The 16,497-nt window shown below is 40.4% G+C and overlaps 2 protein-coding genes across 7 annotated transcripts in view; both read left to right on the top strand.

Moving 5' to 3' along the window:
- Positions 1–16,497, top strand: part of LOC134655883 (viral IAP-associated factor homolog) — a 219,548-nt gene that overhangs the window by 71,083 nt on the left and 131,968 nt on the right. The gene's annotated exons all lie outside the window — the stretch shown is intronic.
- The window catches only part of LOC134655878 (RNA-binding protein Pasilla), a 91,530-nt gene that overhangs the window by 73,144 nt on the left and 1,889 nt on the right, over positions 1–16,497 (top strand). For 5 of the 6 annotated variants that reach the window (XM_063511370.1, XM_063511369.1, XM_063511373.1 and 2 more), the window contains 4 exons: positions 6,223–6,376; positions 6,990–7,159; positions 9,739–9,885; positions 12,925–13,120. In XM_063511370.1, coding sequence (XP_063367440.1) covers positions 6,223–6,376; positions 6,990–7,159; positions 9,739–9,885; positions 12,925–13,120 — 667 coding nt within the window. The remainder of the gene's footprint in view (positions 1–6,222; positions 6,377–6,989; positions 7,160–9,738; positions 9,886–12,924; positions 13,121–16,497) is intronic. The other variant, XM_063511371.1, reaches the window with a different exon arrangement.

Below are 16,497 nucleotides of genomic sequence, written 5' to 3'. Positions count from 1 at the left end.
GTGAATTGGTGTTAGTGGGGCGTATTACGAGCGTTAATTAACATTAGCTGCGTCTGCGCCTAGAGCTGCCACAGCTGAGAACAGGGAGACAGAGACAGTAACATGACTCTATACTAATAAAACGTAACCCGCTTAACCAGTCACAGTCCTAATCCTGTTTTGATAGAACTTCATGTAATTATTGATTCTTTCCCCTCAAGTTCTTCAGTAAACATATATATATTGTCAACAGACACATAACAGGCGACAGTCTCGCAAATTACAGGACATTTTCATGATAGATTGATACCAATATTCCTTCCCTGATATAAATGACGGGCCCAAACTCGATAATATTGTTCGGAAAACAAGAGGTTTCGCAGTGCCTCTGCCTACGTATCAGATTGCTCCATTACTATAAGCGGCCAATATCGCTTTAACTATTTGAGGAATTTCTTGTTTGCTTCTGGGAATGAGGATTTATGAGTACCTACTTATAAACAGTAGCGTGCTGTCAAGGTTGTCAAATGTCATATACACGACTGATATCTCGACTCTTTTACATTAACATGCCGATGCCGGCAAAAAATACATTAAGGAGTCAAAATACTGGTTAAGATGACTGCATAACGAACTAAGTAAATCCTATTTACTAATATTCGCAAGTAGGCCATCAGATGGGGCGCGAATGGTGGAATTTCATGTGAGACGAAAGATATGCGGATATTGCGCATTGACGTTATTACATCCAAAATCTCGGGTGTATGTTGTCGGATGGATGTGTGTTATCGGATGGATGTATTGTTTGTTAGAGGCAGCATCTGTAAACATAGCTGTAAGTGCTTTGATGGATTAGACTGACTGATACTATTGACGCTAGCTAGATGTTTGTTTAAAGTTAAGATACTGTTATAGTTGCTTCTGTAACGCGCTGAAAATCCTATTTACGAATACTGGCAGTGGCAAGCCGCAGATGGTACGACGGAATGACTTTCAGACAGAATTTGGAGGGAAATCCCAAAGAGACGTATTATTAGAGTCGGGCAGCTATAATAAACACAGCTGTAATTCAAGCGTGACGTGAAAGCGACTAAATTAGTCGCTTACATTAAATGTAAGTCTAAAAAAGTCTGTAAATGAGAATTACAGAAAGACCGATAAACGCAGTTAGAATATTTTGAGTTTAAGGACTAGACCAGACACTAGTCAAGTTATTCATCATACCTACATGCTTAGAACACCAAAAAACGGGAATTGAGATTAAATCGGAAGACATATATATCTAGCTCCTATATAATAAAGTGTATGACGTTGTTGTGGCACTCCTCACTTTGTCACGTCACACTCTATGCAGAGTTAGCTTAGTTAGATGCACTTTAGGTGGCCGCCATGTTGATTCCTGTTATGATCTATTATAGCGTCGCACGTGCGCAGGCATGAGCTGCACACACTAACTATCCTCAACCTTACTCGATCGAGATAAGGTCCACAATCGGTCAACGGAGTGTATCAATTGAGCGTCTTGTTGATTGTTGATAGTTGAATGTTGATACGAGCTGATTGCGTGCAAGGTCGCGGAATCACGCTCGTGCAATTATCTCGTCATTAGGCACGCTCCTCAAACATATATTCAACCTTATGACATTCTAATAAGATCTGAAATGTATACATATCTTTGACGTAGGCTGAACCAATGCTTTAATATCAAAATGACGTAACAATGTGACATTTTCAAAGCACATTAGTTGTTTACGTACTGAGTGCGGGTGGAGTGGTCGTATACATCAAACTGTCGTTAGAAGGCTCGGAAAACTAGTTAGTAAGTTCATTATGCTGTTGAAAATACTGAACAGTGGCAATGAGATGCCGGAACCGAGTGCTGTAATTGAAGGAATTCGCTTCTAATGATATAGGAGTCGAGAGACTTTATTTTCCGAGTTGTGAAGTCTTTGCTGCTTTAACTACTTATGTAGAAATAATGGTAATTATTTTATTATGTACAAGGTACGTTTAGAATCAAGTATCTTTTCTTATAAGAAATGGCAGATCGGTTATATTGCTCAAAGGCCTTTGAAACAAAAAAAATACTGTAAAATGGTAGTTATCATGTCTGACATTATGATATACTTGCCAACTGCCTTTACATACGTGTTTGTACAGCATTTTTCATGCAGCTAGCTAAATTTACCCACGTCTAAAGTACTCTAAAGTCCGCTTGTGAAATGGAACATACTCGCTTGTGTTTTGTGTTTTTCATCCCATTTATTGACTCATACATTTGTCACTGTAAATTTTTGGCAGACGAAGAAGGTTCAATAACTTTCATATTTTTTTGTAATCATTATCAGCTCTATGACAACCACATAAGACTGTAATTACAACTGCTATAGAGGGACTTTTAATTGTAAGAGCGCGATTTTTGAACAAAGCTACCACTAAGTGTTAACGGCTGTTAGATAAGCTTAATGACAGGGATCACAAGATTCACAAGTAAGGCTTCGATTCGCGGCCGCGGTCACAGAAATGATATACTGCAGAATTTTGATCTATTATGTCTAGAGTAAGACTGGTAGACGAACATTCAGACTCAGGAATAAAATATTCGTTCTCACGTATGCCTTTACCAAAGAGCCCGTACCATGAGTCACTGACAGTGTCAAAACTGACATTTACGCTATCGAGAACGTAATTTACTTTCTATACATCTCGTTCGCACTAATATGCGAGTACGAGCGAGATGTACATTACTTTCTCGACGTCGTTTATGTCAGTGCCAAACTGATGGTAGCCGTACAGTAAAGCTCTTCTCTTTACGCTAGATTTATTTCTGTTAATCTAATACCTATTCGAAATTGACTCACACACCCGCATTTTGACTTCTAATCCTTGTAGTAGTGCTTCAAGAAGGCTAAAATCTGAAAAGTGGTGCTGTTACCCCCGTCAGCTCCTAGAATTTCCCCTTTACAATTTTTATACTTGATATTGGTATCAATTTGAAGTACAAGCAAAATCGGCGAATCAGTCAGTCAGTCACTGTTATCCTACGATATCCCCAGACAGTCAGACGCGTGAAGGACTTCCGTTTGGCACACATTTAACTCATCTATATTATTACGAGTATCATTGTACAGAGTCCCGTGTTGTCATCCTCGATGACGTAAACTACTCGCGTGGCGTGGGTGCTATTTTTAAAACTTAGTGACAGCAACGTTAACGAATCGGTTGGCGTTAATTATATCATGTGCAGCTGTTTTCTCATAGAGAAATCCTACCAAACTTCCCAACCATCCCATGCAGTAAATTATTTAACTTTGACACTTTGAAACACGTAATCGTTCTATTTACGCAGCAAAATGTATGACACATGTGACGAAGTGCTGCCCATTCGTTTCATAGTTCGGATTCGGACTTGCATAGTGTGATCGTTTGCCATGTACCTACCTAAAGGAAAAAGATGCAAGACACATCCCGATATTAAAAAAGCACTGCGTTAATTAATTTCCTAACGCAAACATTGAAAATAGTAATTTCGTTAACTGCCTCCCTATCGCTCTTACATATTCGAGCGATAGAGAGGCACGTATCGAATTCAATGTTCACGGTAAACCCCAGTGTGGTGATGTGGTCGGATTAGCCGGTCTTGTAGTCAGACATCTGTACTGTTGTATTTTCTGTGTAACGCGGCGTCCTATTTAAACGGCCTATCTCTTTTGAAGGATATATATTAGGGGGCTCAGGAGGCATTAGGCTCGCAAGATGTTTTGAGGCCCGAATCCCGCTGTTCCTGCTCAAACCTGCGATCTAAGCCCCTGAGCGTAGACAATTTTGGTTTTTGAGCTTCTTTTTTTGTATTACATATGTCGGCCCTCGGGCACTTTTCCGATAAAGAAACGCAAATTATTTAAGTTAAAATATTACCTAATCGCTGTAAATATGACAATCTTCATTCAGTAATTCTTATTTTCAGAATGAATCCACGTGCGTTAAAATAGGTACCTATTAACATGTTATCTTGACTATAAAGCGTGGCCTAGAGTTGATGTTTTTATAATATTCCGCAATCACTTGAACTAATAAAGTTTATTTTTTATCACAATTATGTGCAGATTATACATACTTACCTTCAGTAACAAAGGTCCTAAGACGCATAGATTTCCTGTTGTATTACGACTTTGTCAAACCAAAGCATTTGTATACAATCACAGGTACTTATTAAAAGTTACAAAATACCTATTTTTGCTATTTAAATAAGACTTTCTGAAACCAAGGCGTTCTCCTTGATTATTGTTGTGGCTACAATGATATCGCTCCCCTTAAATCACCAAAGTTTGCTCAAATGTAATTTGTAAGCCCGCACAAAATTTGTGCCACAAATACACAGTTACAAGGAAAACTTGACTTTCTGTTCTGGAGAGGTAAATATAAATAAAAAGAATTACCGCGGAATGTTGTGGAGCCTGCAGCGTTTGTCCGGGGACAAATCGTGGGCATTAGCTGTTTGAAAAACAAATGATATCCATTAAAAGCATTCTTTTATGTTATCAAGTTAATGATGAGATTGAAAGAGCCCCTTTTAGTCCCAGGACCGTCACCTTTTAGAATCTCTTATTTTATTTCAGTCTAATGGCGTAGATGAGCGTTTTCCAAAAAAGTGTACATTTCATTCATGTCTTCAAAATATTGACTTCTTGGGCTCATTTTACTCAGAATCATTTGTACTTTTACGCCTCATACATAAAAAAATGTGTCCAAAAATTTCCTTTCCTGATCGTCACATTCTTGTATGAATTTTTTTTTATTTGGATGAACGTGACGCACTGGAAAAAATTTTTTTCATACAACATTTGGGACACATTTTTTCATGTATGAGGCGTGAATGTACAAATGATTCTGAGTAAAATGAGCCCAAGAAGTCAATATTTTGAAGACATGAATGACATGTTCACTTTTTTTGGAAAACGCTCAGATATTAGATCTTGTAACTGAAGTAGGAAAAACTAAATCGACTAACGATTTCTTTGATACCAGTAAAAAACAATATCGTTATTCATAAAAGTCGTTGTCAAATCCCATTCAGCTAAAATGCTGTTAACCTTTTCTTCCCACCGACGCAATATTGAGTCGACAAAGAGTAAAACTCAATCTAAACTTCAATTTAAACCCCTGAGAGTTGACGGGTTAAGCTTCGTTTGTCCTTTGGTATTTGAGATATTAGAAAGGGACGAAACATTTTAACTATATACATTCTCTTTTACGAATAAGGGGGAGAGAAATGCCTTAATTAGTTAAGCGAAATGGCTTGCCATAAACCTAGTTAGTAGAAATGTTCTAATTGGGCCACGTCACACGCAGAATTAGGATCTAATTAGCATTTCCTGTTCCTGGTAACTACGGAGATAGATACTAGATAGAGATCATTTTGGTAAAGGGCAAAACTCCGAGTTGCGTGCGAAGTAAATTCTCCTTCGCTATCTAATTAGTACTTTGCGAAAGAGACGAAAAATCTTGTCTTGCGAGACTTGGGATTTGATCTCAAGTCGTGCTAATCGTGCAGAAGCCATATCCTTGAAATTCATTAATTCAGTGCCAATTATGACACCTAGCCTTTCTGATATTTGGACATACTTATGTGCCCCTAAAGGCCTACCTAGAATGATATAAACTTGCATAACGCTGTGTCATGTGGATAACGGCGTAATTCTCGAGAACAAATAGCGATGTTTTTCCTTTTAAGTTTGACCCGAGTAATCCCTGTGGAGTAAGCTCTTGGCCAACTCTCAGAGACGCCCAAACTGCAAGTCCCTCAAACAAATACGCAACACACATGTATTGCTTTATCATGAGAAAGGGTGTAAGTTTAACACAAGTTGTATAAAACTTACTGCCTTTTACATTAGAGTTACTAAATTACACTCGCCCCCTGGGAGAAATTGTTACGACCCTAGGGTTAATACCTAATCAAATAGTAGATTTTGTCCTTTATAAGCTGTACACTCCACACATAACACACATGGGGGGATGGAATCACATATGGGGGGATGCAAGGTACTTTATCTAAAGGGTCCACAACGCGCACGTGACAGCTCTGGCGTTGCAAGGACCCCTAGACTAGAAAAAACCGTTTATCTTTCAGGACGGTCAATGAATTTAGATTGAATATATAACGTATTTGTTAGGTGAAAATCTATGACTTGCCAAACTAAGTGAAATTTTATTCGTATCTAATAAAGTCCATTTTTGCAGGTGAAGATCCTCGTGCCCAACTCGACGGCGGGCATGATCATCGGCAAGGGCGGCAACTACATCAAGCAGATCAAGGAGCAGAGCGGCAGCTACGTGCAGATCTCGCAGAAGGCCAAGGAGCTGTCGTTACAAGAACGCTGCATTACTGTTGTGGGTAAGTGGACTTTGTTACGTTAAACATAGGGTTGAATTCAGCTTGGGGTGAGGGACACACTTAATGCTATGTGCATAGGAGTTGTTACTATAGGAACGCTGCATCATTATTGTGGGTAGATCTTAAGTTGTTGGAGGTAGGGTCCAGTTCAGCTTGCACCAGGGACCCGTCCACCGCTTCCCAGAAAAAAGCCTTTAAATGGCTTAGTCGTTTATCAAATAGCCTAATAGGCTTTACCTTTGAATTGCTTCCCCCCGTTCATTTGACTTAGCTCTAGGTAGAGATTCCCCTTTCAGAGATACCGCTAAAATGAAAATATCCCCTTCCTAGTTCAAAAAAATATGACACCTGTGCTGTCAACGCGCTTGACACCCAGTCCTTCACGAAGCAATATTCGATTCTATTTTTACGAAGAGAAAGTTCAAAACGGCATAGGCGTTATAATTTATAAACGATACCCCTTCAAGAGGTTAGCGCTTAGGAACGGGTATTCAGCTTACCCGTATTATGAAGGACGTGGCGATACGTAGCGTACTCCTACCTCAACAGAAGACCAAAGGTTTGGGGTAAATGACTGTCATGAAACATATTAACCAATCTCTGTATGTTCCAGGCGAAAAAGACAACAACAAGAAGGCCTGCCTCATGATCCTCCAGAAAGTGGTGGACGACCCGCAGTCCGGGTCGTGTCCGAACGTGTCGTACGCGGACGTGGCGGGGCCCGTGGCCAACTACAACCCGACCGGGTCGCCGTACGCCGTGCCCACCGCCGAGGTGACCGAGGTGACCACACAAACACGTTCCTTGGGAGACTGTTTCATTGTGCGTTGAGATGCGACAACCTGGCTCTGACCCTTAAGTGTGAGGCCTGAGACGCTCGAAGCGGAGCGTTCAGCGTGGCGTCGGGCTCGCAAGTAATTTGAGCAGCGTGCACTAAGGCCGCTCCTATACGCTTGCATTTGTTTAACATGCACGCCGCACGCCCCGCCCCGCTGCACGCCCAACTCGAGCGCGCACGCTTCGAGCGTGATGCTTATGTCGACCGCCATAGGTACAGTCACCTGCAATAATATGTTACTCTTCGAAGGCCGCAAAAATATGTGACACGCTCTTATGGCTCTACAAATAAGATCGTGTCAGATATTTTTGCGGCCTTCGTTGTGTAACATATTCTTGCTGGTGACTATACATTAAATAAATAAATAATAAATATTATAGGACATTATTACACAAATTGACTAAGCCCCACGGTAAGCTCAAGAAAGCTTGTGTTGTGGGTACTCAGACAACGATATATATAATATACAAATACTTAAAAATACATAGAAAACAACCATGATTCAGGAACAAATATCTGTGCTCATCACACAAATAAATGCCCTTACTGGGATTCGAACCCAGGACCGCGGCTTCACAGGCAGGGTCACTACCCACTAGGCCAGACCGGTGGTTAAATTAAAACAAATCCATGGCCGTCGGCGTCAGCATCGAGCGTGCAAGCACGAGCCGTGCGTTTCGTGGCCCTCGGGTTAGTATGGATAGTAGACCAAACTACAGACAAATGACAACACCACTAATGACAATGTCAGAAAGCGAGCTTCAGGCAATAAAATAAGTTAATAACGCATGTTTCTGCTTTGTGGTTAAGGGATAACTAATTTATTTTAGGCTTTGCTTTCCTTTACTCTCCTTAGTATACCGAGGCATATTTATATATTATTATAAATAATATGTGTTACTAATATATTTTGTACAATTATATTTTTGACCTAAAAACAACCGACCTAAATACCTTGTTCCTAGTGACAGCTCATATGATGTTGACCTAATACCGCCGCTTTGAGACTGGCCAGCTTAATACTCTTCTACAATAAAGCGAAGTCTTCAGACTGCAAAAAGAACTACAGTGACCAAGGCGTTGAAATGCAATTTCCACTATCACGCCATTTAGAGACTTGTCACCTAGAGATAAAGTCCACTTTTGATCGCTTCCCGATCTTTGAAATCTCGATTTATCCCGAATTGTGACAAACTGTTTTCAACCTTAAGATTAAATGTTTAGAGTCTCTTTTATCTTGTGGGCGACGTGTCTATTGATATTAGAGTTTGCCATTCGATTTTCAGCTTTAAAACTAAGTTATAGAGTTGGTTTTGAGTTGTGGTTGTGTAGGGTTGTCGCAATCTCACCGACGCAGCTGGTGGAGGCACGTTGAGGCGTGTTTAAGTGGTCGCGACCCTTACCGTTCTCATGATGCTGGACACTGCACTAACTGATCTCTTCTAAACTATAATATTAAACGATTATCTGTGTTGGTATTTAAACGCTTCTATCTAAATTATACTATCCTTATAAAATTTCAGTGTTCTTTTCAAAGACATCCACCGATGGTATATTTTTTGGACAATGTCAAAAATGGAACTTTCGATTATTTTATTTATTTATTATGAAGGTGCTGTTGTATTGCGTTGCGATTTAGTCATGTGACATGTCATATAAATTGCAACCGTAACTTTATATAAATAAGGTCCATTTTTAAACATGACATTTTCTTTTTAATATCTCGTATATGTTCTTATGCTTAATCCAATTTATATATGTCCTCCAAAAGAAAACTGAAAATATAATATATATATACTTACCTACCTAATTGGCGAAATAAATTAAGTGCTCAAATATAATCGGTGTTTGGATGTTGTATAATATGAGATGTGCTTTGCCAGTATTATAAGACCTTACAAGCTTTATAAATATAAGTAATATATGTACTCATTGCATGCGACGGATGTACACTCATTGTCATTTATATGAGTAGTAAATTTTAATCGAAGGTTGCACAACATTTGGCTAATGAATTCAAGAACAAAATTTTGTATGCCAGTTACTTATTTACTCTATATAAATGATCTTGACTGTACTAATGTACCTATTACCCTGGCTAACACGAGTAACGATACAATAGCAATGACTTGTAATAGTTGTAATGTAAATGTTACAATGTTATCTAATAGAAATAAATAACATTGTTGGTAAACAATTTGTATAATAATGTATTTTAATGGAATATTTGGGTATGGCTGTATGTTATGTAACCTTTTTACTATATTTCGTAAACATATTTATTTGTAACTTTCCTTGGGTTGGATCGAGGCGATCTTAAAATATTTATATTGAATGGGTCCGTTCCATGGGTTGAAAAACATAGCCAACGTAACACACACGTAGGAGGGGGGGTTACAAACTGATGTGGTCTTGCCATTAAAGAGTTAACACTGTTATTAAAGCGTTTAAGCTAAGCTTCTATGGGGTCATGTGCACTTTTTTTGGTCAAAATGAATTATTGAATGTTTCCATCTGTCGACAGAGCCACGCGCTGGGCGCAGGCGTAGTCGGTGGTTCCGTGCTGGTTAATGGTTCTGGACTCGGAGCGCTCAGCCTCACGCTATCGCTGGCACCGCCCGGCTCGCAGCAGCAGACACCTCTCACGCAACACACGCTGGACCACATCAAGGTACGCCACATGACTGGTCGGTGCTGGTGGACGGTTCTGGACTCGGGGCGCTCAGCCTCACGCTGTCGCTGGCGCCGCTCGGCTCGCAGCAGCAGATACCTCTCACGCAACACACGCTGGACCACATCAAGGTACGCCACATGACTGGTCGGTGCTGGTGGACGGTTCTGGACTCGGGGCGCTCAGCCTCACGCTGTCGCTGGCGCCGCTCGGCTCGCAGCAGCAGACACCTCTCACGCAACACACGCTGGACCACATCAAGGTACGCCACATGACTGGTCGGTGCTGGTGGACGGTTCTGGACTCGGGGCGCTCAGCCTCACGCTGTCGCTGGCGCCGCTCGGCTCGCAGCAGCAGACACCTCTCACGCAACACACGCTGGACCACATCAAGGTACGCCACATGACTGGTCGGTGCTGGTGGACGGTTCTGGACTCGGGGCGCTCAGCCTCACGCTGTCGCTGGCGCCGCTCGGCTCGCAGCAGCAGACACCTCTCACGCAACACACGCTGGACCACATCAAGGTACGCCACATGACTGGTCGGTGCTGGTGGACGGTTCTGGACTCGGGGCGCTCAGCCTCACGCTGTCGCTGGCGCCGCTCGGCTCGCAGCAGCAGACACCTCTCACGCAACACACGCTGGACCACATCAAGGTACGCCACATGACTGGTCGGTGCTGGTGGACGGTTCTGGACTCGGGGCGCTCAGCCTCACGCTGTCGCTGGCGCCGCTCGGCTCGCAGCAGCAGATACCTCTCACGCAACACACGCTGGACCACATCAAGGTACGCCACATGACTGGTCGGTGCTGGTGGAAGGTTCTGGACTCGAAGCGCTCAGCCTCACGCTGTCGCTGGCGCCGCTCGGCTCGCAGCAGCAGACACCTCTCACGCAACACACGCTGGACCACATCAAGGTACGCCACATGACTGGTCGGTGCTGGTGGAAGGTTCTGGACTCGAAGCGCTCAGCCTCACGCTGTCGCTGGCGCCGCTCGGCTCGCAGCAGCAGACACCTCTCACGCAACACACGCTGGACCACATCAAGGTACGCCACATGACTGGTCGGTGCTGGTGGAAGGTTCTCTGTCGCTGGCGCCGCCCGGCTCGCAGCAGCAAACACCCCTCAACACACGCTGCTCGATGAGGTATGACCCGTGCTGGTTGATGCTGCTGAATGAACGAAACCAATTATTATATCTGTCATCCAGTCTGTCAGTCAATTTGGAATCCAGTCAGAGTCACCTTATTGGCTTATCTGTTCCAGTCTGTTACACACAGATATTTCCATTCGCTCATTGTAGTGACCTGTAGTGGGATACATTTTTAATAGGGATGATGACACATGTTGAATTTTATAACAAAATCTAGTAAAATAGATAGCAAACGAGTAATTTATCACAATGATGTGGATATTAAAATAAAATATTGAAAAATTACAAAAATACAGGACCTGAAAGTTTCAAAATTTAAGTTTTTTTTTAACTTCCAAAAACGATAAAAGTAAGGGTACCATTCGATTCCTTCACTGACTTAATATAAAAGAAATAGACACACAAAGCAGAACAAAAACGTCAAGAAATGTGGATCCCAATGACGTTTCGCACCATTTGCATTGATGATAAAAACGCTTACGTAAATTTTGAGTCAAGATAAATGTTTCGTACAGAAAAGAGCTTAATGTCGTAAGCATTAAGTGTCAAATTTGCAAACATAAGTACCAACACTGTTAAAAAATTTAGTCCGATGGCACTAAACGTAACGTATTTACGTCAAACAACGTCAAACGAGAATAATGAACGAATGGAGTCACTTTGGTACACTTTAATATGTATTACTGTACAGGAAAATATTAAAATTGAAGTAATAAATAAAACAAATTTAATTTAATCGGGAGCTCAAATAAAATTAATTCGTGGTTCAAATTCAAACAAATTAAATTTTTAATTCGTAAGTATATGTCTTTAAATACTAATTTCCTTGAAATAAATTCTACTTATTAAATAACTGTGTATTTAAGATCTACATAGCACGGGTGCACGGGGACATTTAGATACTGATTGGATTTTTTTTATAAAGTCTACCTATACTTTATAAAAAAAAATCCTGTGGTTGTCACTGTGTTCCGACAGGTATAGCATTTACAGTTAGTCGATATAAGCCCTTATTGGTGGTGTATATGTCGGAAACAGGGAAATGGGCCAAACACACAAGTGCCGTTTTGCCTTGTTTAAAACTGCATCACCCCTATCTCTTGCTATAATTAAATAGCAGTCCACTTTGCACGTCGCATAGGTTTTCTTGGAAATCTTCAATTTAAACATAATATTATTTCTTATGAATTCCATATAAAAATATAAAAAAATATTGACCTCACATCGACTCAATAAAATTTTGTTCCTTGACATCCCTTCTTTGGTACTAACAAATTAATTTATTCAAAACCATAAAATTACCACCAGATCACATAAATTATGTAATGCTATCCAAAGAACTAACCGAAAGAAATACATTCCATCCTTTTTCCTTGTTTTATCATTGTTATTTTTACATATTTTAACGGCACATTTCGTAATTGTTGACAACTTCACATTTGAGCGTTTCAAACAAGACTAAACGAAAAAGTAATGCATGATCTGTTTTGACATCACTTTTGTGGGGCCATTTTTGGCGGCTGATTGGGTATCCAGTTCTTTATACTATATCAATGGATTCCTTACATTTCATCCAAAAAAATATTGTATAGCAACTATATATGTACATAAACGCAATATTTCACCGACAAAAACGCAATTTTCTCGTTTTGTCCATACTACAAGATGGGCTCCCGGAGACCTTGACGTCACGTTCCCTTGCCGTTTTGTATAGGGCGTTTCGCGAGTGAAGTGCGACTGTCGGCCTTTGACTACAATTTCTGACTTTTGTGTTACTTTAATGCAATGGGTCCCATATAGACATTTGATCCCAAAAACAAACCCGATCGATCGATACCATAAATGGAAATGAGTCATGTAGCCTATTGTTTACATCTTGTTCCAGATGGCGCTCCGGCAGTCCGGGTACTCGGACGCGGGCATCTCGGAGATCTCGGCGGCGCTGGCGCTGCTGGTGAAGCACGGCGTGCTCGGGCTGGCGCTGCCGGCCGCGCTGCCCGCCGCGCCGCTGTCCGCCGCCTTCTACCCGCTGCAGGCGCAGGACCAGCCCGTGTTCGGCCCGCTCTCGCAGGTCGGCCTAGGTGAGTGCCTAGGTATGTGGCTGCAGTATCAGATGTAGCGCCCCGATGTAAGTTACGGCCATAGACTAAGAATCCTCTAGACGGAGTTTAGAGCAATTATTTCATGAAACCGATGCTGCCAAAAATACGGGGGTGCGGGGGGACGAGGTGAGCGAATCCCGTGCCGTGATTGGTCCGTTCAAAGACACGGACCGATCACGGCACGGGATTGACTCGAAGATGGAGTAAAACTACCGTATAAGTGGCAGAGGGGGTAGCGCTACTATGCTCAGTCTAGAGGATGTTTTGTCTGTGGTTACGGCTAATGGTGAAGTGTTGCGTTCGCGACCACCGAAACTGAGTATATGGCCAAAATAAAGGCTGGCTGTGTAAGACGTCTAAAGTCTAAGTCATGCCTCCGAGGTATGATGGCTGTGCGGTAGCTAATTGTTAAACATCGATTTCGACTACCAGTTGCCGCACAATGTACGGAGCGGGACAGTGCCGTCTAGATTAACTGACAATTTGAAAACATGAATTTGAATAATACGATCGATGAATGTTAAGCCAGTAGTAAACTTTGCTGAACAAAAGACATCTACACGTTGTTGTAACTTATAAAGGTAGGACTGTGCCTAGTCGTACGTTAGGTTCTTTGGGAGCTGTAAATAGGCAAGGTTTAGAAACTTTTCCCGATGTCTTCGAAATATTTAATGAATTTACTAATGTAGTGGGATCTCTTAAGGGCATTAGTGGTTTCTTGCCAGATCTATCAGTTTATAAACAAATGCAGCTCGACGATTGTTTACCTACCCATGAAATAAAGATAAAAGTGTGTATAATATGGCTATTGAAAAGTTGTTTACCCGGAGAAAAGTTAATCTTTATTTTATTTAGCTAGTATTAAACTTTATCAGTCATATTCTTGCGTGAATTTAGTCACATTCAGTTTGTTGTTTTTTTCTCTGTGACCACTTTTCAGTAGCCTTGTTAAAGTGGTTGGAAAGCTGCACGAACCAAAGATAAAAAATACATCTTGGGGCATCATTTTAAAGCTTTATAATATTAGTTAAAGACTGTGATTCGATTTCTGCCAAATGTCAAATTGAATATAGAACAAGTCCCAAAGGATATTTAATAAATGTAGATATAATGAATTAGTTATATTAATATTAATATATTGTAATTTAGTTATTGAATGTTATCTATTGTGATACGCGGTGCCATGCGACGGAAGCGACCTTCATCGTCTTCAAGAGCGCGTTATGTAAATACGTGCAATATTTATTTATAGTATAAATTTACGAGTATGGCCACCGACAACCCGTTTACGTGCACTATCTCTATTTATTTACATTTCACAAGCTACTCGCTTGCACGAGTCGCGATTTATTACTGTGAAACAACTATGTCTATTTTAAAACGAATAACGAGTTACATTTTATAACTTAGCAAGATACTTAGGCAAGTTTTATCGCAGTCCTCAATACTCGTATCTGAGGGAAAATGTTCAAAAATATCAACTATGAATTTAATATTTTATTTTAGTTGTTTGTTCAACTTGGAAACTATAAAATCTTCTTGATACTTCGAACTTGGCTCCGGACTGAAATCGAAAAGTTGTTTCAAATAAACTTTAGGTGTTATAACTACTTTTAACAAGTCTAGCGTAGAATCGTGTCACAATCTTTGAGCATATTGTCTTTTTGCGTATTGTTATCGTTATCATATGTTAGTCTAAGGGGGGTTAGAAAACGGTGCTATCTCCTACTATTCTGATATATTCCATACATTTGTCCGTCCTGATTTCTGAGTTTTTATCTAAGCAAAATTCTTTCTACATCGTGTCGTTCGTGACGACACAAATTTTCTCATAAACACTTTATATATAACCAATAATTCATGTTCCGCGTGTCACAGCGCGCCAGATACGCTCTGGTGCGTTGTGGGCGTGGCTCACCACTCACATCGGTGGGTGGTGAAGTTGCAGAGATGCTTGTTTTAAAGGACTTTCGCTCGTTTTTCCAAATAAAGTGGTGTTTATTAAGAAGTTTGACAAGATTATGGAGATAAAGAGATTGGTTAAGCTTAAGAGTGTACCGAATGTAAAAAAATCTTATTATTAGATTTTACGTATTTTTGTCCATGTAAAGAACGGTCTCAATCTAAATTGTTTGGTGCAACGAGCGACTCGTTCTATTTCCGCTTTCTCACACAAAATTCTAAATTTCCTCGCAACGCTTCTCATGTCTGTCCTGGAAGTAATTGGCTGTGTATCTGTGATATTAACACGACATCTCTTTAAATCTTGCACCTTCCGTAACCTGTAGTTAGTAGCAGTACCTACATAACATACGTCACGCCGGCCGCCACCTGACAGGTATTCCATAAGCATCGACATCGTAGAGCTCGATTCTACTGTATTCGTCTTGAAGTAGAAACCATTCCTCACCTCTACGAAAACTTTGTACTTTTTTAATCAATAAAAACATACGCGCGCGAAATATGAAACGCGATAGAACATTATTTACGGTTTACATTTGCCATTCGTTTAATTATTATTTTATACAATTTTTATCTGAATCCAAGAGTCACAATTAGTCCATGCAATAGCAAGTTGCTGGGCGTCCAACACTTAGTTTTATCAGTAGTTGTAAAATGTATTTTATTTATGAGTGCATGACTAGTTTGTATTCTACGTGTTGTATTGCTGATGTCCATTTTAACACAATTGGCTTTTAGATTTATCCATTAATAATTGTTTTTCTTCTTGAGGTGTTTTTATTTTTCCAAATTTCCGAACATCGCTTCTCACCGGTCGGCAATACATTACTCTTATGTTATGCGGGGGACTCACATCGACTATTGTAAAACATAATACAAATTATTGTTAACGTATGTATGTAGTCCTTGGCATAATACTAAAAGGGAGAACAACTTTTTCATAATTTTTAATATTGGCTCTTGACGAAAGTTGATCTTATGTCAAAATATTGAACAGAAGAGTTAGTGAAATCGGTGATAATTTGCATAAAGTATGAAATATTGTCAATCCATTTAATAATGCACATTTTACGACGAGCGGTAATGCAAAGTAACTATACCTACGAAATATACTTACGTTTGTCGTATATCGCATTCGTTTTATCAGTTATATTATATATAATGTATATTATCGAATTTAATAATGCGTTGGTACGTAAATGTATATAAAACTTAACGCTCCGCTTCAGCTAAAATGCAGAATTTAGCTACGGCTAGCGGGCGAATCAATTTTCGCGGGGACTTAAAAATTTGCCATTCACTTCTGTATATATGTGAACCAAACTCGGTATTGAGAATATTTAACCTACTTATGAACTCATCGAATACATTGCTTACTTCTGCTAGTACCTGAA

This window comes from Cydia amplana, chromosome 17 (assembly GCF_948474715.1).
Source record: "Cydia amplana chromosome 17, ilCydAmpl1.1, whole genome shotgun sequence".
In the NCBI taxonomy this organism is placed as follows: Eukaryota; Metazoa; Arthropoda; class Insecta; order Lepidoptera; family Tortricidae; genus Cydia; species Cydia amplana.
Note: the sequence above shows the minus strand (reverse complement) of the source record. Positions and strands in the feature narration are given on the sequence as shown.